Source organism: Crassostrea angulata, chromosome 4 (genome assembly GCF_025612915.1).
Source record: "Crassostrea angulata isolate pt1a10 chromosome 4, ASM2561291v2, whole genome shotgun sequence".
Taxonomy (NCBI): domain Eukaryota; kingdom Metazoa; phylum Mollusca; class Bivalvia; order Ostreida; family Ostreidae; genus Magallana; species Magallana angulata.
The window spans coordinates 32,995,681-33,022,302 of NC_069114.1; the positions used below are offsets into that span (position 1 = coordinate 32,995,681).

The 26,622-nt window shown below is 35.5% G+C and overlaps 1 protein-coding gene across 9 annotated transcripts in view; it reads left to right on the forward strand.

Moving 5' to 3' along the window:
* LOC128179511 (fibronectin type-III domain-containing protein 3a-like) overlaps positions 1-26,126 on the forward strand; it is a 41,651-nt gene extending 15,525 nt beyond the window's left edge. For 7 of the 9 annotated variants that reach the window (XM_052846940.1, XM_052846942.1, XM_052846944.1 and 4 more), the window contains 24 exons: positions 5,603-5,784; positions 8,179-8,377; positions 10,082-10,216; positions 10,883-10,927; positions 13,581-13,690; positions 14,643-14,791; positions 15,261-15,320; positions 16,671-16,809; positions 17,224-17,277; positions 17,648-17,766; positions 18,026-18,185; positions 18,452-18,538; positions 18,646-18,784; positions 18,921-18,986; positions 19,406-19,518; positions 19,624-19,729; positions 19,908-20,080; positions 20,325-20,519; positions 20,649-20,723; positions 20,874-21,124; positions 21,313-21,513; positions 21,608-21,774; positions 21,924-22,045; positions 22,285-26,126. In XM_052846940.1, the coding sequence (XP_052702900.1) occupies positions 5,603-5,784; positions 8,179-8,377; positions 10,082-10,216; positions 10,883-10,927; positions 13,581-13,690; positions 14,643-14,791; positions 15,261-15,320; positions 16,671-16,809; positions 17,224-17,277; positions 17,648-17,766; positions 18,026-18,185; positions 18,452-18,538; positions 18,646-18,784; positions 18,921-18,986; positions 19,406-19,518; positions 19,624-19,729; positions 19,908-20,080; positions 20,325-20,519; positions 20,649-20,723; positions 20,874-21,124; positions 21,313-21,513; positions 21,608-21,774; positions 21,924-22,045; positions 22,285-22,617 (3,380 nt within the window). In that variant the 3' untranslated portion in view covers positions 22,618-26,126. The remainder of the gene's footprint in view (positions 1-5,602; positions 5,785-8,178; positions 8,378-10,081; positions 10,217-10,882; positions 10,928-13,580; positions 13,691-14,642; positions 14,792-15,260; positions 15,321-16,670; positions 16,810-17,223; positions 17,278-17,647; positions 17,767-18,025; positions 18,186-18,451; positions 18,539-18,645; positions 18,785-18,920; positions 18,987-19,405; positions 19,519-19,623; positions 19,730-19,907; positions 20,081-20,324; positions 20,520-20,648; positions 20,724-20,873; positions 21,125-21,312; positions 21,514-21,607; positions 21,775-21,923; positions 22,046-22,284) is intronic. The other 2 variants (XM_052846941.1, XM_052846947.1) reach the window with 1 other exon arrangement.
* Positions 26,127-26,622: the final 496 nt, after the last annotated feature.

The window sequence follows — 26,622 nt, forward strand, 5'->3', positions numbered from 1 at the left end:
CCCAGGCTGTAGGATTTTAGAATTTTTTAAGATCTACATTTACATCGAGTTGGTTCAAGTGAAACATATACTCATTGAAATTACAGTGGAGGTATGCTAATTTCAAGGAGGATGAATTTGAAGAGATTGGAAATTTTGGGTGGACGCATGTTCTCCTCTTACTATTGATGGGAGAATTTGCATACAAGCGAAGAGTCAGAAATTCAATTTATATGTCAATTAGCATACAGATAACTGATTCTTACAATTAACTTGAAAATCTCTCTAAGAAGCAGAATAACTTTGGGTGTTGCTTTTAGGAATAGTGCCAGAATATTTTAATGTGGTAGAAAAAGTGAAATGCAAGGAGTACAGTGGTGTCTAGAGGTTTTGGCAAGATCTAGGAGCAGATGGGATGATTCACCAATGTGTGAACTTTCTCTTCTGAAAAGCGTAATTGGTGGTTGGTAGATAAAGCTTTTAGCAGACATAGGCTCCAATCAATAGATCCATGGCTTCTGCACTCTTTTGATCTTCATTGAACACCTCACTTGACAGGTTAGATTATCCCAGATGCAACTTCCACATTAAAAAGCATCCGAATCTGAGCTTTGCCATTTTCTCTGAAGAAAAAAGTCACAGTGCTCAGGATGAGTTGTTTATGGAGAGGGTTGGATAAATTTGAGGGGAATTCCCTGGTCTTGTTCACCATGACATGCAGCCACTTAGCAGAGAACAAAAACACAACATATACAGTATCACAGTGCACTGGGGAATGCACTGACCCAAATAATTGTTTGGTTAAATATAATTGGATGTAAAAATGAGGAATGTTGTTGTTGATATCATTAAACATAAACATCACTAATTCAACATTTACTACAAGCTCTTATAAGCATTGGCAATCCACTCAACATGTTTAAAAAAATGTCACCAAAGCCCACAATTTTTCACTGCAATGGTACATATGTATTACCAGAAGTAGCAATGTTATTGCAGATGTTTTTTTTTATGGTTTTACAGTACTTTCAATTACTTATGTCATATCAAATTCCATAACTGTTATAGAGCGGATGTGTTCGTAATCCGCAAATGTCAGTATATTTTGCTCCGATATGAATGATTATGTCCTGTGAGAAAATGTTGGTTTTGATGAATCATTCCATTTCACTGTATCAGGGAAGGCTATTTGTAGTCTATATATCGAATGGGAAAGCTTTGGGAAAAGTACATCCATGAATGAATTTATTTTCTAATTTTGGCACAGCTGAACATGTAAACATGTCAAGTGGTCAATAGTGCAGATTTCCTCTGCTTGATTATTTTGAAGTACATTTTTGTGACTTTCGTAGACTGTCACACATCCTGAGGAGTGGAAGTTTAAAGTCTCGCAGCTCATTGTATCTAAATGGTCATTCCTATTTAAGAATATTCTTCTCTCTGTTTAAGGGAGGAAATGGAATGCAGAAAGGACCCCCCTCCTTTGATGGGGAATTCTTGTACCACTTTGTACCATGGACTTACGATAATTCTGTTATTTGTCATCTTGTTAACAAAGCACCACTATGTCATGTAAAGTGTATGTACACAAGATTACATTCTAGTTTTGAACAAGAATGCTGAATGCCATTTCTTTTTAAATAGAGTTCTTATTTTATTGGAATTTAGGAATGTCAAACTGTAATTTGATGTACAAAGAGGGTGGTCTGGATAATTTGGTCTAATATTTATATTCATCTAGTTAACTAAGCATTCTTGGTCTCTGGATTATTGAAATGATAGACGTACATTTTCTTCTGTAGCCAGTTCGGTTGTTTACGGATGTTGGTCGTCACATAATCCAGTTGGAGTTGTACTCCAAGAGTCATTGATATGATTTTCAGTTTAATATGGATAAAGACCATTAAGTACTGGTAAGCAGCACTTCAAATGACATTTCCAATCAGATTGACAGGGAAAACCCTTTGAGTTTTGGACCTTGAAAATGAGAGTTTGATTTAGCATGATGACTGAACATAGTAACTGCATTATAGGATGTCTAAGGTGTGATTGATGAATTAATTCATATCATGTCAAATTCTGTTGTGTAAGTGATATTCAAAGACCATGCATTGAAGCTAATAATCTGTAAAGAATATGGCTTTTGCGGGGACAAGTTTCTTAGCCTTTTGTGCAAATTTCATTTGGTTTTCAATTTGTTTGATATTCACATTTGTTACCCCTAGAAACCTGAACAGAGAAAATAAAACATTTGACCTTGCTTTGCCCTTGAGGGACCTTACAAGGTTGTTGCCCACTCCATGGGCATTTAAAATTTACATTTAGTATAGTTGTATCTTGGAAAATGAAATATGCTTTACTTTTATACAATATATATTAATATTTCATTATTTTCAAATACTTGCATATAGTAATTTGATATGAGTTTCATATTGCTCAATTTAGAATTCTTAACCCTTTTTACATTTTGTTGAATTTCATGTCTTAGCATTTTTAATCTGTGTAATAGTGCCATTGTTAATGGACTCGGATGATATCAAGCATCACCAAGCTTTGAAGCTAAGACTGATATGATCTAGGGCCTCAGTTGGCCACTGTTGGATGCTAATGACCAAAATAACTTGATTCCCTGTCAGTGGTAAACGCTTTCTGAAAAGATTTGTATCCAACGGTAGGAGGTAGATTACTCAAGATAAAGGGAAGCACTGGCCAAACACAATGTTCCCATTAAAATTATATGTATATATATTTAGACAGAACAGCAGCTCGGAGTTTTCCCAGCATTAGGATTGATTTTGTTTACATAGTCCCAGTGTCTCATGTCAATCGTGTACAGGTTGCAGAATGTAATTTATGACAGGTTAAAAACTCAAGCATAGTTTTTAAGTTCTTCATGTAAGACAAAAGCATGCAGATGTTCAGCGTTTCCATTGTCACACAGGTCAAGTTGAAGCAATGTACGTCATAAGTTGTAGGAGCTGATTAATAAAATCATGATGTGCAGGTCTAATGGTCTTGTTATGCGCACCTTAATGTTCCCTATGTTTCTAGGAGGTGAACATTCTTCATAGTTCATTTTGGTTGACAATTGGCGGATGTTCCCAGACCTGACATGGTAATAATTGCATACGTGCTTATTAGAAGACTTACGTGACTGTTAGAAAACTTACGTACGCAATCATTTTTAGAGGGCCGTGATCATCTGAGGTGCAGATCTATTAGATCGGGAAAGATATTGTTTTCTTTTTATAAAAGTGAGGACATTTTTGTGGTTGCTTTCTTTTAATGCTGCCAACATTGTACATTGGCCTAGCTGGTTCATACTTCTCGATTCTGATCTTTAGAAGGTAAAATTATGGTGATTATATTTTCCATTTGATGTTTAATGCGTGAAAAACATTATAATTATAGGAACATTAGGACATTATTTTTAAAATTTTCTCTTTTTGATGCCTGTACAATGTTTAGATTTTTAATTTTTTTTTAGGAATAAGTAGATAATTTTATATCTTCACCATAATTTTGCACCCTTCCCCCTTTCCCCTGGGCTTATATGAATATACATGTATGTCTTATTGTGATGTCCATTTAGCCCCTGCCATAGAGTTATATTGTATCACATTGTCTGTTCAGATTGAAGAAACCAGCTGACTGGTTTCATTATGTCCAGGAATGTTGTTGGGAGATGGCTTACCTGTGCACTATATCACTCCGACGTCAAATATTTGCCTATTTATAGCCCAGATCGTGAGAGGGGACAACTGATGTGTGTCAGGCCAGCAGACTTTTCTATGCCAATTATATGAGACAGCTAGTATTCACAGACTGAAAGGTTTCGCCAGAGTTGCCAGCATTGAAACTGCTACATTCATGCATAAAGAGCCATGTTCGATGACTGTGTGTAATGAGGGTCATAATTTATGTTGATAAGATCCTGTTGCACATTCTGCCAACTTCTTTATCAATGCAACCTGGGTTTTGTTTGGGGTCACACCCTCATAACAAATGAAAGGTATATATATTTGCCTAGTAAATTATCTATCCCTTGAAGCTGAAACTGCAGTGTGCTTGCCAAAACTTTCTGGAAAGAGAAGCATGTCCTAGAACTCCCTATGATGTTACAGGATGGGGGGTTTCCTTCCAGTTCTGTGAAGTGGTTTCATAAAGCTTAGCCTGCACATTCATGCACATTCATTATTTACCAAGGCCTAACTATTTACCTAAATCTTGAAGAACATAATTTCCCTATCATGTTATATGGAATGCACAGAAAACATGCATTATTTTGAAGGGGGGAATCCCCCTTTTTTTTGTTAAAGAGAAATACCAGGTTATTGTTTAGTCATACAGGGTGGAAAAACGAGGCATCCTGTTTATAGAATTTGTGACTCATTATCATTTTACATGCTAGAGACGCAATGCCTCAGGATGAAGAATTTCGAAAAAGCACCCACTCAAAAACCAAACCAAAAACATATCAATGAAAATCCAAAGAGGCAGAAAGTCTAAAAAGAAAGCATACACATTCTCATGTAATAATTTCAGAATTGTTGAATTTTATTTCCTCAGATGTTGGGTTTTCAAACTGGGAATAATCACGATAAAATGCTTTACCCCGAAGTCTGTAGCAGAATTTTCCGCTCAGGTACAAATCATATACACGTATCAGTAAAACAGGGCAGACTGTCTGGCCTTGACAATCTAGGTTACAGCAACTGTTTTCTTTATTTATCAAAGATTTCCAAATCTCGACATCAGCTTCTGAAAGTTTTTTTCCCATTTCATTTAGCAACACGTTTCAGAGATTTAATCCTTTTAATGTTAATGTAGTCTTGGGGTAAATAAGTATTGTGTCAAAGACCTATTTCTTTTCTTTATTTCATCCAAACACGAATTCCCAGATTCTCAAATTGCACAACCCCTGGGTAATCAATTAATCGTAAATTCAGATGACCGTCATCTATACATTTCTTGTGCATTTTTCGTGAGTGCTGATTTAATTGGGCCTTTAAGACCTCCCTGAATCTTGTATGTACTCTGCCTGTAAATGGCTACCATTGATTTCTTGGTTAGTAAATCCCTTATAAGGTGCAGTGCTTGGCTGAGGTAATTACAGACTTTGGAGTCTTGAGATTCTAGTCATGTTTTGATTGTATTGAAGCCTTGAACTCCCCACAAGGAGATCAGTCCTATCAATTGTTCATTCTGCATCTTGCTTGCTGGTTGCAGTCTGATGGGGGTAGATTTATACAACTGATCTGATAGTACAGAGGGTCACTGAGTGTAACACAGGTTCCTCATCATCCATTGGCATGCTATCCTCTGTTTACCGGCATGATCAAGGTCAAAATTGCCCAATGCTTTTGGAATTTTGATTAGCAGTACACAGTATTGGTGAATTGCGAACATACATGTATCTCTTCAATACATGATACCTGACAGTAAATGATATAAAAAAGAAATTTTCTTATATAAATTAATATACCTGTAGTATACCAGTACTCAAGTTTTTTTTAAGGGATGGGGATGTAAAGGCAATAGAAAAAAATATCATATTGCGCAAACTTGTATACCGTTTATTTTCATTCTATAAATTTTGACAACTACTTGTTCATTCTTACAGGACCAGCAACGGTAAGAATGGTGTCCAATAATGGGCCACCTCTTCCAATGCCCATGCAGGTGGCACCCGGACACATGGTCCAACAAATTGTGGACGAACACGGGATATTGACGCATGTGTTCCTGTCTGCCCAGCCCACCTCAATGCCTGTCGGTGGACCTTCAATGACGGTAGGATATTATGTATGTATTCAGATTTTCTCCATCTTCTGTGCCTCAGGCTTGTATCTGTGGCAATTGCATGCTGCCTGATGGACCTAGCTGTCATGTGCTAACCCTTACTACAGAGAGAGAGGGGGACTATATCCAATAGGCCCACCGTCAGGCTGTTTCACTTTGGCAGCCAGCACCAAGCATTTTGTTAACTGTACAAGACAACTAAATTATCATGTATGTATTGAATGTATGATGCTTTAGCATAATGATTATCTTGTAATATGTTGTATAAAAAAGGGTCTCCTTTACATAACTTGTAGCCATAAACAGTACCATCCCAAATGCAAAAAAAAGAAGAAAAAGATTAATTTGGGGAAAATTTCATCAACTATGAATTCATCATTGATCTGCCAAAAAACAGATCAGTAAGATTGGCTACTTTACATTAGACATTAGATAAAGAAATAGGGGTTTGTTTAACAAGGTATTTTTTCTTTTCTCTAAAAATATATTGCCAGTAATAGTTGACTTGAATATACATGTCATTTAATGATATGATCAAATCTGTTTCCCAATTAGCTCTACTTTGGTATTTTCCCTATTGAACAAGTATCGGTACCATTCCCAATTCTAAGGAAAAACCCCTGCAATGAAATCTAGTGTGTTAAAGACATCAATTCTCTTGCTAACTCTTGTGTTACCTGGCACCTGTTGATATTTCTTTTTTAAAGACAAACATGTGATGATTCCACCGTGAACTTAGGTGCTTGATGCCAATTATTACAAAAACTGGTGATATTAATGGCATATGTGTATGGTTAACCATGCAATTTAACATGGGAGATGACAAGAGTACTCAATTAACTACATGTATTAGATATTGGAAAATACATAAATACACATGTAAATTTGAATTCAGTAGATACTAAGATAGATGCAATGGATGATTTTAGAAGAATATGTAGATTTTGTCCTACGTGTATTTTATAAATCTTCAAACGTTAAAATCTTTTATTAGTTTTCATGTGAATGGCATTTACATGGCAGTAGGAAAAAGAAATTACAAATGGCATTACTGGTAGATGTATTACTGGTACATAAAAACAAACTGACATTGTTAGTTGGAATAAGAACTCTTTTGTTCTCTAGATTAATTAATTCAAACCTTCCTCTCATAAAAAAGATATCTAGAAGTAACAAAATGTACAGTATTTCCAAACCAATCTTTGTGTACAGGCCCCACACAAACACTTTCAAATCACTCAACTCAAATCTTTAAATGAAAAGTACATGAATATCAGGTAAATTAAAGCCTTATATTTGAGGCAGAGAATGAGATGAGGAAAGTTGGTAATGATGGAGCCTGAAAAGCGTAGTCCTGCTTACAATTGATACATGCGATGACGTAAACGGCATTATAGGAGAGGAAAAAAAAACCCTGACAGCTCTCTTGTCTGATGTATTGATTCGTCTGTATATGACAGAGATGTGACAGAAATGAAGGCTTCCATCAATATTTCATCAGTAACTTGTTGAGCCTTTGGAGGCATTCTTCCATGTATTATTTGATCCACTTCAAAATGGGGATAAAAATGGACATCACGTGCAGAGAAACAGTATGGAGTGTTAATACTTAATCAAATATAAAAGCCAATTTTTATAAGCAGAAGTTTGACATAAAACATGAATTAAATGTTTCATTCCAGTTTTGAATGCTGAACATTTTATTTTACATATTGTCAAGAATAGATTGATATTAAATAACATATGTTTGTATTGATCATAAATGTAGTGGATATATATATAATTATGCATTGTGTGTTTTGTTGTACATATTTTTAATCACAGCCATTACGTGGATGTATGTGTTTTTCTTCAGTACTCATTTATTCTATTCACTGTATGAGGATGCATGGTTCTATAAGAATTTGGTGTAAATTCAGCTTTCAAAATCCAACATATTTGTATCAAATGCCATAGCTATGTATCAAAATACATGTACTATTAACACCATATTAAAATAATATTGGTCTCACATTACATGTTTACTCTAGTATATACCGGTATGTTGATAATGTGTTTATGATATAGAAAAAACTACTTTTCTTTTGATGTTTAAGAACAGGTTTTTAATTAATCAAACTAGATATTAAAAATGTATCATTTATAGATTTTGTGCCTTTCATTTTTTTACTTTGATATTTTCATGAATTATTAAATTGGTAAGATAATGTACCAACACTTTATCTTTTCTAAAACCAAATACATGTTTCACCAGGAACGTATTTTAGTATATACATCCCTGGTTTCACTAAATAAAGAGGATTCAGGATTATTTCATCTTTTTTTGTTGTGGAAAGAATGCATTTTTGTTACAGTTGTGTATGGTATTAGGTTTATAATATAATTTCTTTCTTTCAGGGTGGACCAAACAACACACCGCCACATGCACAGTATTACCAAGGCTATGGGCCCCCCTACCCAGCACATCATTACCCCCATCATCACCCTACCACACATCATGGGGCGTCCCCCCATGTCCACACAGGGGCACCTACACACCCCCATGGAACCCCCACACCTCCTAGCTGTAATAACCCCAGCGGACCAGTACACACAGGTAAATATTATGCTTATTTGAATAAAGAGCAGAGTTTGTATAATCAATAGATATGGTGGTTGATTAGGGGAATATGAGGATTAAAAGAATATCCTATCAGCATTAATTAATTTTCATTCATTGAAAGCATTATCTGATAGATATTTCTTTCAAAAGTTGGCAAAGGAAGTGCATCCGATACTTATGACCGAAAGCAAGATAAAATTTTCAAATATCAAATTTTGAGACAGCCCTTCAATTGAATTGAAATCCTATTGTGTGATGTCACTTCCTGGGGTTTTCCAGTATTGAAAGCTTGTACAGGTAAGTGGAATGTGACACATCAGCAATAGAAAAAGCGAACCATATGTCATAATTGTGAATTCCCCCTGGGGTGGACAAAGCCTGGGGCTCTTCATTATAGGATCAGGGTTGGTTTAGGACAGGATTGAACGGATGTATACCATGATGCATGTCAGCATTTCCTTATATCTGTTGTGAATGGGTTTATTATTTAAATGCCGATTAGGAGATTGACTATATTTAGAACAGAAACAACTTGATCATAAGCATTTTCATAGCTATTGTTTCCAGTTATTGTACGTGCAGTGGCTATTTCTGGGAGAAATAGTCCATTTTCACATATATTTGACGTTGCTAAAGAAAATCGAATGGTTTTATTATTGATAACATGGTGTGTATTTATATAACCTAGTAATCTAACCCCATTTGTGGTTGATTTGATAGAAGAGTTTAAAGTTCTATAATCATTAAATGAAGGTAAAGTAGCATATTGATATGCTACACCAGGAAGGCCTTTTCCAATCATTGTTCCTAGGTTCGTCGGCTCTCTTTGAAAACTTTGGACCGTTTCTGAGTGAGGCCATGGGTCGCATACCTTACCAGACTAAATATTTAGGTGTTTTATGTGAGGTCTTGAATAAACTTTGGATCTCTGGGATCTGAAGGCAGGTGCTTGACGTTTGATGTATGAAAGAAGTTAGTATTCATTAAACACGGCATTTATAAATGTAAACAATATGGCCATATAAGCATATTCCAATACGTCATTCTTTACCTAATTATTTTGACTGAAAGCAGGCTCAAGAATATTAGATATCACAGGATGGGAAAATTCAAAAGTAAAATGAAAGTCTTGAATAGCTTTTGTGCAATGAAGGGTGAGAGATTTCTAGTAAATTAATTTGTTTTGTACTGATTGGTGCACTGATCGGTATAGCTGATCAGATTGAAACATATACATGTACATTTTTTTAAAAGCAAGAAATGGAGAAATAAACCATATAAGAGCGGACATAAAATGGCAGACACTGTATATTAATTTTTCAGCAATATTTAATCCTTCATAACTTCGACAGTGTCTAGGAGATAAATCAAGACCAGTAATGGGGAAACTAAATCAATACTTGGCTATGGTATTTTGTGTGTATTTGGAGACTATAGCCAGTAGAAGAATGATTTAATTTGTTTTTGTCTGCAGAAACCATATTATAGTCAACTGGCACACTAGAAATGCTCTTTTAAAGTACACATTGTTTGTCGTATTAAATAGTTTTAATCTAGTAAATGCTCAGCCCACCAAAAAATAAAATGGATCAATGTGCATTTTGCAGAATCATTTAGTCTAGACGCACCAGTATTTCATGTTATCAGAAGCCAGCATCTATAAATAGAAAAAAGTGAATAATTCATTCTGTTTTATAGGACCAAGCCAACCTAATTCGATGGAAGGCAGGGCCAATAAGCAGAGGGAAAGGGCCAGGAGGAAATTTGAAGAGAGGAGGAACCAGGGGTACTATCCCCCGCAACCACGACCCCGAATCAATGGGAAACAGAAGGGTAAGAGCCCAGGGGCCATCAAATCATCCCTTACTAAATTCTCATGATAACAATATTACAGATTTAGTATTTCAATCTTTCAAATTATAGAAATAGAAAAGTCCTTATATGGTCGTATGTAAGGGTCCTCTATATTTACATTATAGATACATGTACAATTTTTCAGTTGTGTATTAAGGGTCCTCTATATTCATGCACTCTACGGAAAAAATATTTCACTTAAGACAAATTTTTGTCTTGAATACTTTTGGAGTCCATGAATTTTGGAGATCGATGCAGTCTGAAAAAAAAAATGCTATGTAGATTTCTAACAAAATTTGAAAAATATGATTTGTGAAGTGCTGAAATTTTTTTTTTTAAAGTTTGTCACTTCCAAAATAACAATTTTTTTTTTTACACTATTCTTATATTGTTATTGCAAAACAGCAACAATTTGATGCAGAATATGATGTCTGAAAAGTATAGATAGAGGAATCTTTACAGTCTGTAGCATGTGATTCTAAGTCTACAATCGGTTGTTTAAAATTCAAGTACATTTGTAAAAGTGTTTTTGTACACAGACAACAACGCAATATTACTTTCTGTACAATTATCTGTTTTGAGAGAGAGAGAGAGAGGAGAGAGAGAGATTTTTTTTTTATAGATATAATTTGATTTTTTTTTTAGAAACCCATGCTAAACCAGTGCCCTATGAGTACCAACAATATCAAGGTAGTTTTCTTTTTATTAAAAACAAAAAATTAGTCAATGCACTTGTACTATCCTATCCAAAAGATAACCTTTCCTAATCCGAAGTATAAGCACAAAGTTGCATTCTGGTTTTGATGTTTCAAAGCATTCCTTCTTAATCTTAATAAAACACATTGCATATATGTGTCAGTTAAGGCTGTGCAGTAACAAAGAATTGGCCATAGTTTGACATAGATTGCAGTAAAAGATGATGAATTTGATTGAATGGGCAGAATTTAAAGGGATTTTTGGACAATGTTTTACTCTGTTGTGCACTTTGTATCAATTAAGACACCTGAGACTGTTTGATCATAAATGTACCATCAAAGGAATCAAAGAGTTAATCCTATTTTACAGTAATGCCAGGTGTGTGGGGATTTAGTTTCACCTGTGTCTTTTATATGTATCTCGGACTAAATCTTAGTGCTAAGTAGTTGCACCAACAGCCTCTACAGACGCTAACACCTTGATCTTCAAGTTTTTCCCATATGACTTCATCACTTTGAAACCAGAGTAAAGTCAAAAGTCTATAAGCTCGACAACAAAAACAAGAAGCTGGCTATTATCTGTCAGGAAGAATCATGTAGAGGGATTAGAGGAAGATTACAGCTGATAACTGTTGTTTCTGTCAGAAGCCATAGGGGGGTGTGTGATGGAACAGCGCACTAGACAGATAAGAGGTTGTTCAGGATGTCTTTATGTGTCGGCCATTGCCAGAACAGGTGGCTGTTATATAGCTTGGAGGTTGTTCGAGTCTATTGCCTGTGGGTACAAACCCTGGATTTCAGTTATTTCTTCTCTGCCACAACTCAGTGAGAGGAGTGAGTTTATATTTCAGAATGTTTTATAGGTGGTCCTTTTGTAGATCTGCTCATCTTTTGCAGAATCTTCAGAACCTTGTCAATCAGATATACAAATGTCTTGCATATACAAAAAAGCAAATAAAACTTGTAGAATATCTGTGGTGCCCATAATCCAATGTACAGCTAATGTTCCCTGAATCATCTTGTTCATTGGGATGGGATGGGTAATGGGAGATCAGGTTGTAGAACCATCAGTTACCTAAAGTACCCAGGAGACACTGCTAAGGATGCAAGACACATAAATCATTGACCTCAAATTAAGGATTCATGCACCAATTCTCTGGTTACTAAATGCGAAAATGCTGACTAGACAACTCGGCACATGACCTTTCTACACCCATCGGCTGCAAACTGTTTCGGTGAGAACTGAGACACAGTGAGGCAGCCATTGGAGAGGGGCACTGATGGGTTTATTGGTTATTGCCACAGTTAGACCCATTAATCACTCTGCTGATTTGTGATATGACCTACATTGTAGGTGTAATGATTAACACAGATTCTTTTTTATTTATTAGCTTTTCATAATCGGTCATGGCACAGATAGTTTTTGTTGTCTTTGAAAGGAATTTATCTCATGATTTATTTAGTACAAGTACATGAAAAAAAGATATCGATCCCATCATTTTTATTATATTGCATATATTCATTTTCTTGTCACCATATGTTTGCCATAACATACAAAAAATAAGTCTACATATGTATACATAATATTTACCGGTATACGATAACTTCATATTTAAACATGTTGAATATTGGTAGGTCTGTGAAAAAATATGGCATTGTATACCCAAATACCACAGTGTGAAATAGCATTTAGTTGTGCAGCATTTAATCGAAGATATTATAGTGAACAGTTTCTACAGTCTTTTTTTACTTCACATTCCATATATGCAGTTTGACGTGATGGCCACAAAGGATGCTTTGATCATGCTCCATGTAGCATGGACTCTTTGAACTGCAGTTATGTCCCCTTCTATTACACTCTGTGTTTGATCAAATCATTAGAGGTTGGCGCTCTAGAACTAAGGATTTTTTCCCACAACATGTCACAATATGCTGTTACTCGCTGGATTTTTTTAAAACCTTTTGAGTGTTATGAAATGTATTCTGATATTTCTTTGCTGAGTACAGAGTGTGATTAGATCTGTGTTGTCAATATGTTCAATTTTTCCCCTGTCCTTTTCATCAGGATGTCTGTCTAGAATCACTTCTAGTTGCAGTTCCACTGCACATAATTTACACCAATTAATGTCATCTTGATTCAGACAGCAATGCTGTAGCTGCTTCTTTAAACCGATTAAACCTGGTGGGTGGCTTTGTCAGTAGTGGATCCTACTGACTCGAGAGACTTGTTAGCATTCTAATGGCCCTGTGTTGTCAGCCTACACTGCACAAGGATTGGTCCTGCTGCCTTCAGACCCATTATCTTCTGTTATGGCCAATTAAGATATTTTAACAGAACTGATTACTGGCTCCACTTCCTCACTGCTCTGTGTTGTTTTAATATCTTCTTTATTTCTCTTTTTTGCTCCACTCTCAATTCTGTTTCTCAATAAAGTTTACATACCAATAATGGGATTTTCGGGTTTAACAGATATCTGTTTAAAATTAAAGGACATGTGCAAATGCCATATAACTGAATGCATATGTCATCTATGATTATATGATTAAGACTGGAGCAAAGTGTTTATCATTACTGGTTATTATTTGAATGGGCATGATTATAATGTGGACATGCACTGTTCTGTATGTTGAACTTGTTTTTATTGAAGGTAATGGTATGAATGGAGACAGCTTGCCTCCAGGGGACACAGGGCAAACAGAGCTGGCAGAGGAGAGAAAGGTCATCCAACAAGTGCTGTCTGGTACCCCAGACCCAGTGGTATGTATCCAAAATGAAAACGTCACAGCACCATCAAATGTAAATGCACACATTATTATCAACCTCAGTATTAGTAAATAGTCAATTGAATACCTTAGTCTCAGCTGTAATGTCTAGGTGTATTGGAAATTTAAAGTAAAATGGCATGACACTATCATCAACTTCAGCACTGTCAGTCTGCTGAATACCTTAGGCCCAAAGCTCAAATGTCAAGGTTCATTGAAATGAACACTGTAAGCTACCCCTTTTGCATTGTCAGCGGGCAAATTTATGACTGTGCAAATTCCAATGTCTCAAATTATCTCTCTTTAAACACGTTGGGGCAAAAACAAGAAGGGGAGAAACTGCAAGTGTAGAAGGGCGAAAATAAGGCAGGTCGAAAATTACCCTGAAAACAGTCCTCTTCAGGTTACTGTTATTTTCAACTATGATCTATCAATGCTGCAATGGTACAGAGTATCTTTGATTCTGTGGAAATAGTATCTGAAATCTGAATACCACAGGCCAAGTGCAACATGTATTTAAATTAAAAATGAATACAAACAATGTTTGTTTAAAGCCCCAACACTAGTGGCTTGATTATTTATGATGTACACAAGATTAGATCTATGATTTACCTCAGAATCGATGGCTGAATGTTTCAGTGGTGAATATACCATATCTATCCCTGTAAATCTATTTGTAATTCAGATTGAGTACCCTTAGTACATGTACCTTGACACAGTGGTACAAGCACATGGTCTATTATCAGGTCCAGTGTTATGTCTCAACATCTATAGGATTCCAGACCCAAAGAGACTTCAAAGGATTACAATAATTACAAAAAAATTTTACTTTATATTCGCTCACAGGATTAAAAATTAAATATCAATTTGGTTGATGTATAGATGTGTGAGATTAGAAATTGTGTAATGGATGCATAAGATTTGTTTTTTTTTTTTTTGCTTTTCAGGTGTCAGAAATTGAAGCCAGAAGTGCTTTAATTCAGTTAGCACTTCCTGAGTGGGACCCTAATGAGTTTGACATAGATCCTGCAGATTTCCGGTTTACACTTTTACTGTCAGATAAGGGAAAGGAGGGCAAATACAAATTAGTTTACAGGTACAGTATATCTAATGAGATCAAAGGGAATTTAATGCCAAATTATATATAGGGTTTTCACCCAGATATTTTCATGGAAAAAGAATTTTTATTTTACGTAATATGCTTTTGAACTTTTCATGTAGAGAATTATGAATTTTTATAAATTTTGTTTACAACACAGAACCTGTGCAAAAACATTTCCAAAATATCTTATTTTTATTTCACCTAAATGACTTGTTTGCAAAGCAAACATATCTGGTGTTTTTTAGGTTATAGGCTTTTATATTCGCTAACAACGTATTTATGAAATACCATGAAAAAGAATGATAAATTAAAGAAGCCTTTATATAATGCTTTGATGTCGGCAAACTGATAAAATTTTAGGAGAGTAATTAGAATAGAGAGTGCATATTTGATGTGCAGCATAGCTTGTGGTAGTGTTGTTTGTCAGTTATCAGACCTGCAATGTTTTTTTGTTCGTTTACAGTGGGGATGCCACAGAAATAACATTGAAAGATCTGAAGCCCGCCATCGATTACCATCTCAGGTAAAACATGCAGCCTTCAGCGTGATTGATTAAAACGCCAACAATAAGGCATCACTCCGCTCCAAGCCTCTCTTTTTTGTCGGAAGAAATTCCCCATAATTCATCTTTTTTAATCATCGCTTATTGCACAGCATTTGTTAAAGTTGTCAGAAAATGCAAAGTCCAGCTACTGGAAACATAAGAAAGATGTTTTTCGTGTTCAAAGGTTAAATGTTTCAAAAAACCCACTCCTTAGGACAATGCTCTTCCAGGATATTTAAACTGGTGTTATCTCCACAGCTTTCTAATAACTATTGGTTATGTGGTGCATAAAAAATTTTGAGTGGTGTTTTGATGCAAACAATGTACCGGTATAATGTTCCTCTTTCTTTATTTACTGAATCGAAACATTTCATTTGGATGTAATGCCCTGGGATTTTTATCACAGATTATTTGTGTGATTTTGAAAGGAGTTGTTCTTTATGAATTATTGCATGAAAAATCAATTATTCAAAAGGTTATGAATTACCAAGGTGCTTGTTTATATCAGAATGTTAATGATATGTAAGAATTCATACAGATAAATCATCAAAACTTGAAGGTTACCTTTTGACAATCATTTGTGGTGGGAAAAATGAATTTTCTAATTGTAATTGAATATGAATAACATGATACATTTGTGAGTGATTGATTGTAAATGTCTGATGAGTTGTACAGGTGTGTAGGGCTGATGATACGTATTTATCAGCTGATATATGGTAGAATGATAAATTGTTCAGGTGTATGGAAGGTATATATATCAGGTAGCTTTTGCTAGACACTTGTTCCTCTTGTAAAAGATCAATGAAAGATTTGAGGTGGCTGGAGATGGAAAAAGTTTGCTAGTGTTTTGTGAATCCGATTTCAGTTTTGGAGATTGTTTATCAGCTTATTTAATACAACACACTGCTTGCATTGGCAGAATCGGCTCCTTGGTTGAAAACCAGAGAAGTCTGGTGTTGATCAAACACTTCATTGACTGCTCACTAGGTACTAAATGGGTCACTGGGTCAGTGACTGAATAAAATTCAAAACATGTGAAAACACAGCAAAACCAAGATTATAGATTATGTTAAATCAACATCATGTATTGATTACAACATACGGAAATATTAGAAACAGGGAGAGCTTATTAATGCAGCTGATTAGTCTAACAGTAAGGAGTTTATATAGGGCTGTTATAGGAGTATTTCCTGTATTAGAAGGCAGTTATGAAACTTAAACCCTACACAAGTCATTTTATACATATGCCATCTTTTAAAACTGTTATGAAAAAAAAAACTTTGCTTAAATTTCATCTGTATTGAAAGTTTGATTTTTTTTTGCTTTCAGAGTGTATACCTCATTAGAAGATATAAAAGGGAACACCACAGAGCCAGTGAAGTTTACAACCAGTGCCTGTGAACCCGACCCTCCCTCACCCCCAAAACTTGCCAACAAGAATAAAACCTCGATTACCCTCAAATGGAATGTAAGATCCTGCAAACAAACCCTAGAAATATAATTGTAGCTCTGTATGGGCAGCTCTTACTAGAGGAAATTTTTTTTTAATTGCAACAGAAATCTTCCTTCAATCTACATCTTTCTTGAAATTCTATACATTGCTGACTAGTTAGTTACTGTAACAGAAATAGAATCATTCTGGAATGGAAAAAGGGTTAATTGTACAGAGTTTGAGATAAGCTGGTGATTAGAATTACATGAAATTCATGCCACCTGTGTTAGGCTCTGAGGGTCTGTTCTTTAGAAAGTGTTTTTTAATGAACAGTGTTTTTCAAGATCTGCATCACAAAATAACTTGAGGAAAATAACACCAATGCTAAGGAGTTTTTAATTATCAGATATTGAATGCCTAACTTACAAAGGGTTTAATTTTGCTTTTTAGAGCACCTGTGAAAATGGGGCAAAAATTTCCACATACACTCTGGAAATGGATAAGGTAGGAATTTAGAAATGTGATCAAAGAAACATAACTCTTGTGATCTTTATATAAACAGTAGATGATTGTTAAAAGCCCAACGATTGCATTACCGATGATTGATGGAACACTGACAAAGCACCTCAGTGATTGAGATCAAGTCAGGCAACTCTATTTTCAGTTCTCTGATGCAATCTGTATTTATTGATGTATTAATAAATTCAATTGATCATTCATTAATAATTCACCTCAAAAGAGTTCTATATCTGGCTTAAAATAATAGAGACATTCCAGAAGCTACAAATGAAATTTAAATAGCCTTTTGTTTTATATTTTTTGGAGCACCTGTCAAATATCATGAAATTTTAATGCAGCCTTTTCTTTGTGTTAGGGAAATGGTGAATATGTTGAAGTGTACAATGGCTTACAGAGGCAGACCAGAATCAATAAACTACAGGTGTCAACCAAATACACATTTAGACTTGCAGCCATTAATTCCATTGGTAAAAGGTAATAAAGCATTTTGATGCACCAAAGATTCAAAACAAAGGCATTGGGGACCATACATGTAACTCTCTCAAACGTCTAATGTAACCAATTGATCTAATGAACAGACAGCTGGCCCCCACCATCTCCAACATTTAGAAATTCAGGCTCCTCCATCACCAAATTTATCAGCCCCAAAACTGGGAATTTCTGTTTTGTACAAGTTTGATTCCATGATTAGGTAATCTGATTTGTAACAATGGATGTGTGTCGTACCTTTTAGCGAGTACAGTGAGCCAGCGTCTTTCTACACCAGCGGCAGCGTCCCCAGCCAGCCTGACCCCCCCATGTTATCAGAACCCTTCACCACCTCCCTCATCATCTCCTGGATCAAGCACCCCAATGAGGACCTCTTCCAACTCCAGATGGATGACGAATCTACTGTACGTACATATAGCTTCATTGCTAACTATAAACCAAGCTCGAAGTACAGTCAAACGTCAAAAAATCCAATTAGATGGGACTGGTTATAAATTTTGAGATATCAGAATATTCAAGATATCAAGGGTAAAATACTTAAAATATAAGTGGTTGGGACTTACAAATCACTTCAAAATATCCATTGTATTCGAGATATCGGTGTTCGAGATACCTAAGTTCAACTTATTCCCAGGTGAACTTTAAAATATCTTTTTTTCTTGTTTGACAGGGTCATGGCTTTATTGTGGTGTACAATGGACCAGACTTATCATACAAAGTCAAAAACTTGCTAAGAAACACCGAGTATAAATTCAGAGTAAGTAGCTTTTTTTTTTCCCTCTTCTTGATATGAAGTTTCTGGCAATTGAAATTTTAAAATGGAATTTGAAAACGGTTAAAATGGATTGTTTAATGTGTTCACAGTTAGCAGCTCTCAACGATGAGGGACAGAGTAAATGGAGTGAGGTGGTAGCCTACAGAACAAAGCCAGACAGACCGGCTCCTCCCCCCAAACCACAGATCAAGGGCAAGATACATGCCTACAATTTCAGGGTTGTGTGGGGTGAGAACAAAACTGTTTTATTTGATGAATAGATACTTGTATCAATTATTCTTTGTTTTTGGTTTCATCATAATTCTTTCTCTTATTCTTCAGCCTGTTCTCAAAGTAGTCATTAAGCTTTTCTCTTTGGTTTCAGAGCCCCCCAAGGACAATGGAGGAGCAGAAATAACCAAGTACATTGTTGAAATTGATGATGGACGAGGTACAGTTCTTTTGACATTGCTCACTTTAAGTATTTTATTGTATGTAGTTGTCTATACTGAAAGATTTATAGCAAACAAAATTTTACCAAAGTATTAATACAACATTTTACAATAATGCTCTCAGGAAGTGGAGGTTTGTTCACTGTTGTGTGTTTTACTGTTTTATAACGTATTCCAAAGAATTTTTGTTTCTTTCCTCATTTATTTATACCCTTCAAAAATTTATATTTCGTAACATGTACTAAATGCAGTTGTAAACATATCTTTATGGACATGTAAAATTTTAAAATGATAATTTGTGTGTTTTAATACTGTACATTAAATAAATTTATGGGGCATTGAAAAGGTTAGTTGATTGTTGATCTTAAGTATCAGTATAGATTTTTTGATTCCTAACAGAGTTTCTGTCTGTTTGTAGGTTATGAGACACTGTATGAGGGGTCAGAAAGAGAACATGTCTGTGATCGTCTAACGCCAGGCCAGATGTACATGGTCCGGGTGGCCTGCTGTAACGTGGCCGGAAGGAGTGAGGTCAGGGTCATCTAAAAATAGCATCAGATAGGAATACATGTATTTAAAGGTGTCCTTTCAAAGATAGAGGGTTAACAAGTATTGCAGTTATTGTTAACTTTTCAGTTTTCCGAGCCATGCGGTGCTACCACACAAGCTGTTGTGCCGGGGCAGTGCCAAGTGCCAAAACTACAGGGCAAGCCAAAAGCAACATCTCTGCATTTAAGATGGGGTAAATTTTTCCTACATCTTGAATTGTGCCTTTAAATCATACCAGTACAAATGTTTCAATTTATTTATTATTATACTTGATTTGGTGAAAATATTTTGTTCATTGGAGAAGAAATGCCCACTAAATATTAAAATACAAATTTGTTACATGTGTTGTTTTTTTTTTTTTTTTAAAACAGCAAATCCAGAATACGATGGTGGTGCTACGGTGTCGGAGTTCGCGGTCCAGATGGTGACCCCTGACAATGCGTGTCGGGAGGTGTACAAGGGGAGGGACCTGGACTGCATCGTGGCTGGGCTGTCTCCAGGCAGACCTTACCTGTTTCAAGTCCGAGCTTTTAACAGAGTCGGGGTATGTTAGTTCCACAATATGATGCATCTATAATGCATAAGTTTTTGTTTGAATAGGCTGTGATCATGATCATTCAACACCATCGTACATATTTTATGTATAAATAATTGTTTGAAAAGGCTATCAACATGATCATAGAATTTTCTAAAGAATTTTGAATGCTATGTGAAAATAGTTATGATACTAATTGTTATATATATATGTGCATTGAATGAATATTGATTGACCTGTCTGGTTCTTTCAGGGAGGAGGTTGGTCTGACCCATTTGAAGTGGTCAGTGGTGCAGGAGTACCTGATCCCCCCAAAGCTCCACATGTGGCGTGTAAATCTGCGTATTCAGCCCTAGTCTCCTGGGAACCTCCGGTCAACAATGGTGCTACAATCACAGACTACCGTCTGGAATGGCAGCAGAAGACTGAAGTCACAGATTTTGCTATGGTAGGCCACTTCAGTTGTCATCAGTATGCTGCTTTGTGTATTGATTATCTTTTTAAATAAATATGTCTGCTATTCTCTTTTATGAAATTACAAAAATAGTTTAATTTTGAATGCAAATTTCATCTGCAGTTGTACACTGGTCCCAACCAGAGTTATGAAATCAAAGGTCTCACCCCTGCCACCTTGTACCTCTTTAGGGTTCAGGTATGTTCACTCATCCATTCCTGCAACTTAATTTACTTTTGTTTATTGCAAGTTTCTGAAGTATTTAAGTGCTTTACACAAACATTTAATATTGTTTCTGTTGATATTCATGTACGAGCCTCTTTTTTTATGAATCTTTTGATTTTTCAGGCAATCAATAGTGCTGGTCAGGGCCCGTACAGCCCTGTGGCGTCGTGTGTCACCCCTCCCTCTAGTCCGTCATCCGTCACTATCCACCGACATACTGCCACTGCCACATCCATTACACTGTTCTGGAAGGAGCCCAACTCCAACGGCAACGATATCACTGCCTACAATCTGGAAGTGGGGGACAAACAGTTCACAATAGGAGCTGTGACTGAGTATACCATAGAGACATTGCAGCCAGAGACTCCCCACAAGTAAATATTTTACAATAAATTAATGCATCATTTAATAATTCTTAGCTTGCATATAGTCCTTTTTTAAAAGCAAAAAGACAGAAAGAAACTCTTAGAGCTTTATCAAATTCCAAAAGTTTTCTGTAGATCTAGTGTAGTTTTTTTTTTTATTTTTATCCAGTTTATACAAGAGGTTTTGTCATTTGCAGGATAAGAATACAGGCTGTGAACAGTATTGGTGTGGGTCCGTTCAGTGCCCCGGTCAGAGTGACCACCAGACCCCTCCCTCCCAATCCTTCCAAGCTGGAGTGTATCGCCCCAGCCCCTAACAGTCTCAAACTCAAGTGGGGGGACCAGCGCGGCCTGGATACAAATCACTACACATTAGAAATGGAGAAAGAAGATGGAAAGTAAGTCATGATTAATGAGATTGTGTTTTTTCTCTGGAATTATTGTGATAAAGTGTGATGCAGACGAAGAGTTTCCAATTTCTGTATTTTTCAGCTTCCAAGTGATATACGAAGGTTCCTCGCATTTCTTCAAGGTCAACAAGTTACAGGAAACCACCAATTACAACTTCAGAATTTATGCAAGTAATGACGTGGGAAGTGGCCCCTATTCAGAGATCTATACATTCAGTACCACCAAGGCACCTCCGCCTGCAGTAAGAGGTGAGTGCATGTGTACTAAACAACACACAGTGGTTGAATACGGTACTCAAACTTCATCTACATACTGCTAATTACTTGTTAAAAGAAACACTTTTTTATAAGTTGATCAAAAGAAATGGATGTTACAATGAAATGACTGATTATTTCAGCTCCTCGGGTGTCCAATCTTAGTCAGCAGACCTGTAGCATTGAGTGGCAGCCTTGCAAAGCAATCCAGGGCAGCTCCTTGGAGTACGTCCTGCAGTTACAAGGGGAACAGGAATATCAAAAGGTCAGGGAAACAAAAATGAGTTTATTCATATTAACACAGCCTTTGGATGTACAATTATTTGTATGACTGTTGTATGTATTTCTCTTTTGGTTTGAAAAGAATTATACTTTGAAGTGTTGTTTCTGCCTCAAGCATCAAGATCTTTATACCCATGAAAATTCATTGGTCATGGGTGAAAAATGTATCAAATTTTGTTGTAGATAATCATGAAAGATTTTATTTCATCTTGCATCCTACAGATATACAGAGGAGAAGACACATGTTTCCAGGTGGAAAACTTGTCTCCTAAATCAGACTATCACCTGCGTGTATGTGCAATAAGAATCTGTGAGGACGGCTCGGAAGTAGTGGGGGCCTTCAGCCCAGTAGTGTCCTTTACAACACAAGGTCACGAGCCTGTCAGTCCACAGGAAGCAGACGTTAAACAGGAGTCCAAACTGGTCGAGTCCAAACCGCTAACGGACCAACAGTGGGCCATGATCATTTTAATGGGCTTTGTCGTATTTGCTGTCCTTGTTGCTATCATTGCTCAGCAAATCATTAAATACAGATCCAGTTCGATTCCCAGATGAGAGAACCAGATGTTTTTCTACCAGTTTGAAGAGATGGGGGAAATTTCCATGGATTCAAATGAACTGACCTGCATATCGCTTCATGGGAGTGCCACAAGATCTGCTTCAGTGGGTGTTTCCACGCATTATTATGATCGAGATCTGATTCAGCGAGACTGGCTGGTGGCCGGCCAAAACAAGGGGAGATAATCGATGTGCAGCAGTAAATCCATGTAGATTTATGATTGTGATATTTTTCTTCTGTTCAGAGTTGTTTGATTTAGAAACAGCATTTACATGTTATCTTGAAATTTTAAAGATTCTTTATCAATATTGCTAGTGAAATTGTTGGGCATGCTTGATGTCTTTGCAGAGTACTGCAGTCTAATTGGATCAATGTTCACAGCTTTTTCTCCTTTAAATCAGGCTTATTTGTGATGTCTCTTGGTTTTAACAATAGGAAATAATAAGAAATCTTATTTTTGAAGATTTGTACATTCTCCAATATTTTATTGTCCATTAGAATGTTGTGTACATATTATATATGTATAAAGATATATTTTCACAGCTTCCATGACTTTGTGTTAGATGACCAATGTTAATTATGTGGTAACACTGCTTCTCATATATTTTATTTATTTTATTGCCAAAATCAGAAAGAGAAGGGACTCGGTTTTCTCTGTTTAGTCATGGGGATAGTATCCTTATCAAATATCTCTGTGTTAAGAACAGTTCAAGAGCTGGTGTATGTAGAAGCTTCTTTGAGGATTTCTTATCTGTGTGTACATCTTGTTATAATTGTTTATCGTATCCCCTTCAGACATCTTTCTTTCCCATTATTCATCATGGTGGCAGACATATTCCCATTCAAATCCATTAACAAGAGACCCACAGAATTAAATGTCTGACCAGTGTCCATCTAACCAATGAAAGCAACAGATTTACAGATACATGATACGGTGTATAGTAATGGGGCATGATATATGTTAAATGTGCCTCATTCATTGAAGTCTTTTTGAATTTTGTTGTCTCTTTCTTTGCCCTTGGCCTGCATTATTCAGTGTGTAGTCCTGGTTGTAGCTGTTGCATTTGTTAACACAGCTTCAATATAAATGTGCCAAATGGTTATTATGTGTAACCAGTATATGTCTATAGTAGATGCATTTTTTTCTTTGTTTTCTTTGAATATTATTCTCCCTCACTATTTCAAGCCATGTAACTAAGATATACTACAGTGCATTACAACTGGATTGCATTTTTATAATAACAAGAAAAAGAAGAAGATTTTATTCATTCGTTCTCCCAATATGGGTTTGAAATTCAGCTGAATGAAATCAGTGTTGTTAATACCTATCGAGCTGCAATCCTGTTTAAATATTGAACTGTGTCAACAGCTATGACAAGTATTTGAATGAGAAAAACAAAGGACCCAAATGGTGGGCAAAGATTTTGACATTTGACCTGTTAGTCTGTGAAACATGTATGTGTAGTATGTAATTTTGACTTGCACTGTGCACTAGTTACTGGTAATATTTTTTTTTTTATTTGTTAAAAACCCTCACTAGTCAGACGTTGCTGTGTTATATTCTTGACATGTATATTCTGTGGTAAGCAATCAAATGACCAGTCCACAATAATGGCCAGGTTCGGGATTTCTATATATATGTGTATTTAATTTGCATACTATTGCCATCTGTTTAAATGTATTTAAATTGTTTTGATTCAGAAAACATGGGGATTGATTTCACCTTCATTTTAATGTAATTTATGGCATATGCAGTCATTCAATATTGAACAATCAGAGTTAGCCTACAGTATTTGTGATAAATGTTACCACCACTGCTTAATATTCCCTGTCCTCAGTCTTTTATTACCGGTACTACATGTAGTTGGCAAAAATATTATGCACATATATTATTCCTACTTAACAGTGATTATTTCATGTGAATCAATTAAGACAAGAGGTGTCAATTTTAAAAGGAAACGCAGATAAATAGAATGCACAGTGCATTAAAATACATATTTATATCGATACTCTCTCCATATTGTCAAAAAATAAGGTAGAATCATAATTATAGACATCACATGTAACAAGTCACCAGTAGAAAAGAAAATGCATGTCACCGTAGGATGGTTGTGTATGCCGACGTCACTGTAGGACTTCAAGTGACCTTGCTTCGTAGTCTAGATCACACAGATCAGAATCCATTTTGCCTTGAAATCTGATTATTCCTTCATTAGAAAAGGAGACATAGGCATCTCTTGATTATTTCTCATCCTCTTTTTTAAAATTTTTTTATTTTATCAGCCGTTTACAGATCAGATAATAGAGTTTGTTTTAAGGGAATGGGAAATTTAGCTTGCTGAATATTTTGGAAGATGGATTGTCCAATACATGGAGTTGCCTGCCCTTGCCATTTGATGTCTCTAACATGCCCTGTATTGTGACTCAAAAGAAATTGTTGAATTACTTTGTTGTTATATTGTTATTTTTTGAACAGGTTGTATTTTTCATAAGCATGACAAATTTTCTTTTGTGTTCAGTCCATTTTTTTTCATTATAAGTGACGGGTTTGAAGTTTCCACTGATTCAGGGTATTGGTGTCATTTCCTACTCTGCTGTTTTCTAGCTGTTACTGGTCAGGTACAGATCAAAACTAAAACTTTATCTTATCACTAGAAGGCAATAAACATTACAGAAATCACAAAACTAATCATAAAGAAATATTTTTTTACTTTAGGTGAACTTGAGTTTATTTTTTCAATTCACCTTGTCATTTGTTACAATTCTACATTTTTTTCCTTAGATTAAAGGGATCACCATTATCTCTATTCTGTAGACCCCCCCCCCCCCTTTTTTATACACCTGTTAATCTATCTATTAGCTCCATTTTTTTTAATTTACCTTTTCACTAGGGTACTTTGCATCTAATTTTGGTTCAATGAGACTGACTGCACTTTTTACTAAAAAGGCACAATGGGTGGGAACATGGTAGGACAGATTAAAAATGTCCGACACTTGTTAAGTTATTGTTATTTATTAATCTGGTTTGAGAATGTGTATTACTACATATTGAATAGAAAAAGGAACTGCAAATTTTTTGGTTTCTGGCCAGTATGGCACAAGTGCAATATAATTAACTTCTGAAGCAAAGTTGATCTGGTCACTTTGTATTGTGTATATAAGTCCATGTATTTGGTTGTCTTATGATATTAATTATCTTCATTCACATACTGTTATAGTGCATACATTTAGGCATTTGCCTTTTGCTTTATTCATTATGGTAGGTTAGCATGCATTGTGTAGAAACAACCTTTTTTCTTTCAATTTTTTGTCACTTGAAGTTCTTGGAAAGAAAGCAGAATGAATTTCATGGGGGATACATTTCATTTTTTGGTTGAGTAGCTACTTCACAATGGTTTTTGTTTCAAGTTATAATCATTATGTGATGATGGGACATAAGTAATTATTATATAAATATATATATACATATAAAATATATTCTATCAAATAAATTTATCAAATTGAAGATGTTTTTTGTTATCTATAGATTGTAATGTCATTTACTGCTCCTGCTAGCAAGTGTATGGAATGCTGAGGAATGCAGACTTGTTGTTCATTAACTTTAAAAGCTTACCATCCCTCGTTTAATGTGTACAATCTGGGTTTATATACCTGTGCGAGTCTCACACAGTTGCACACCTTAAACGAGCTATGAATTGTATATGAATAATATTATATACAACACTTGAAGAGTATTTTTTAAACAATATGTGCATCTCAATATGTTTATGGAAAGAGTACGGTAATCAAAGAAGTTATTATAATTACACTAATCTTTTTAGTTGTAATCGATTAAATTATGATTACAAGTAATAAAAAATTTCTTCGATTACAGATTACTGTCGATTACCTGAAAAAGATAAATAATTACAATTAATTACGATTACCCCATGCCTGGTGTAAGAGTGCCTATTTACAAGCGGTGTTCATCTTTAATTGACAAGAAAAGAACTATATATGAT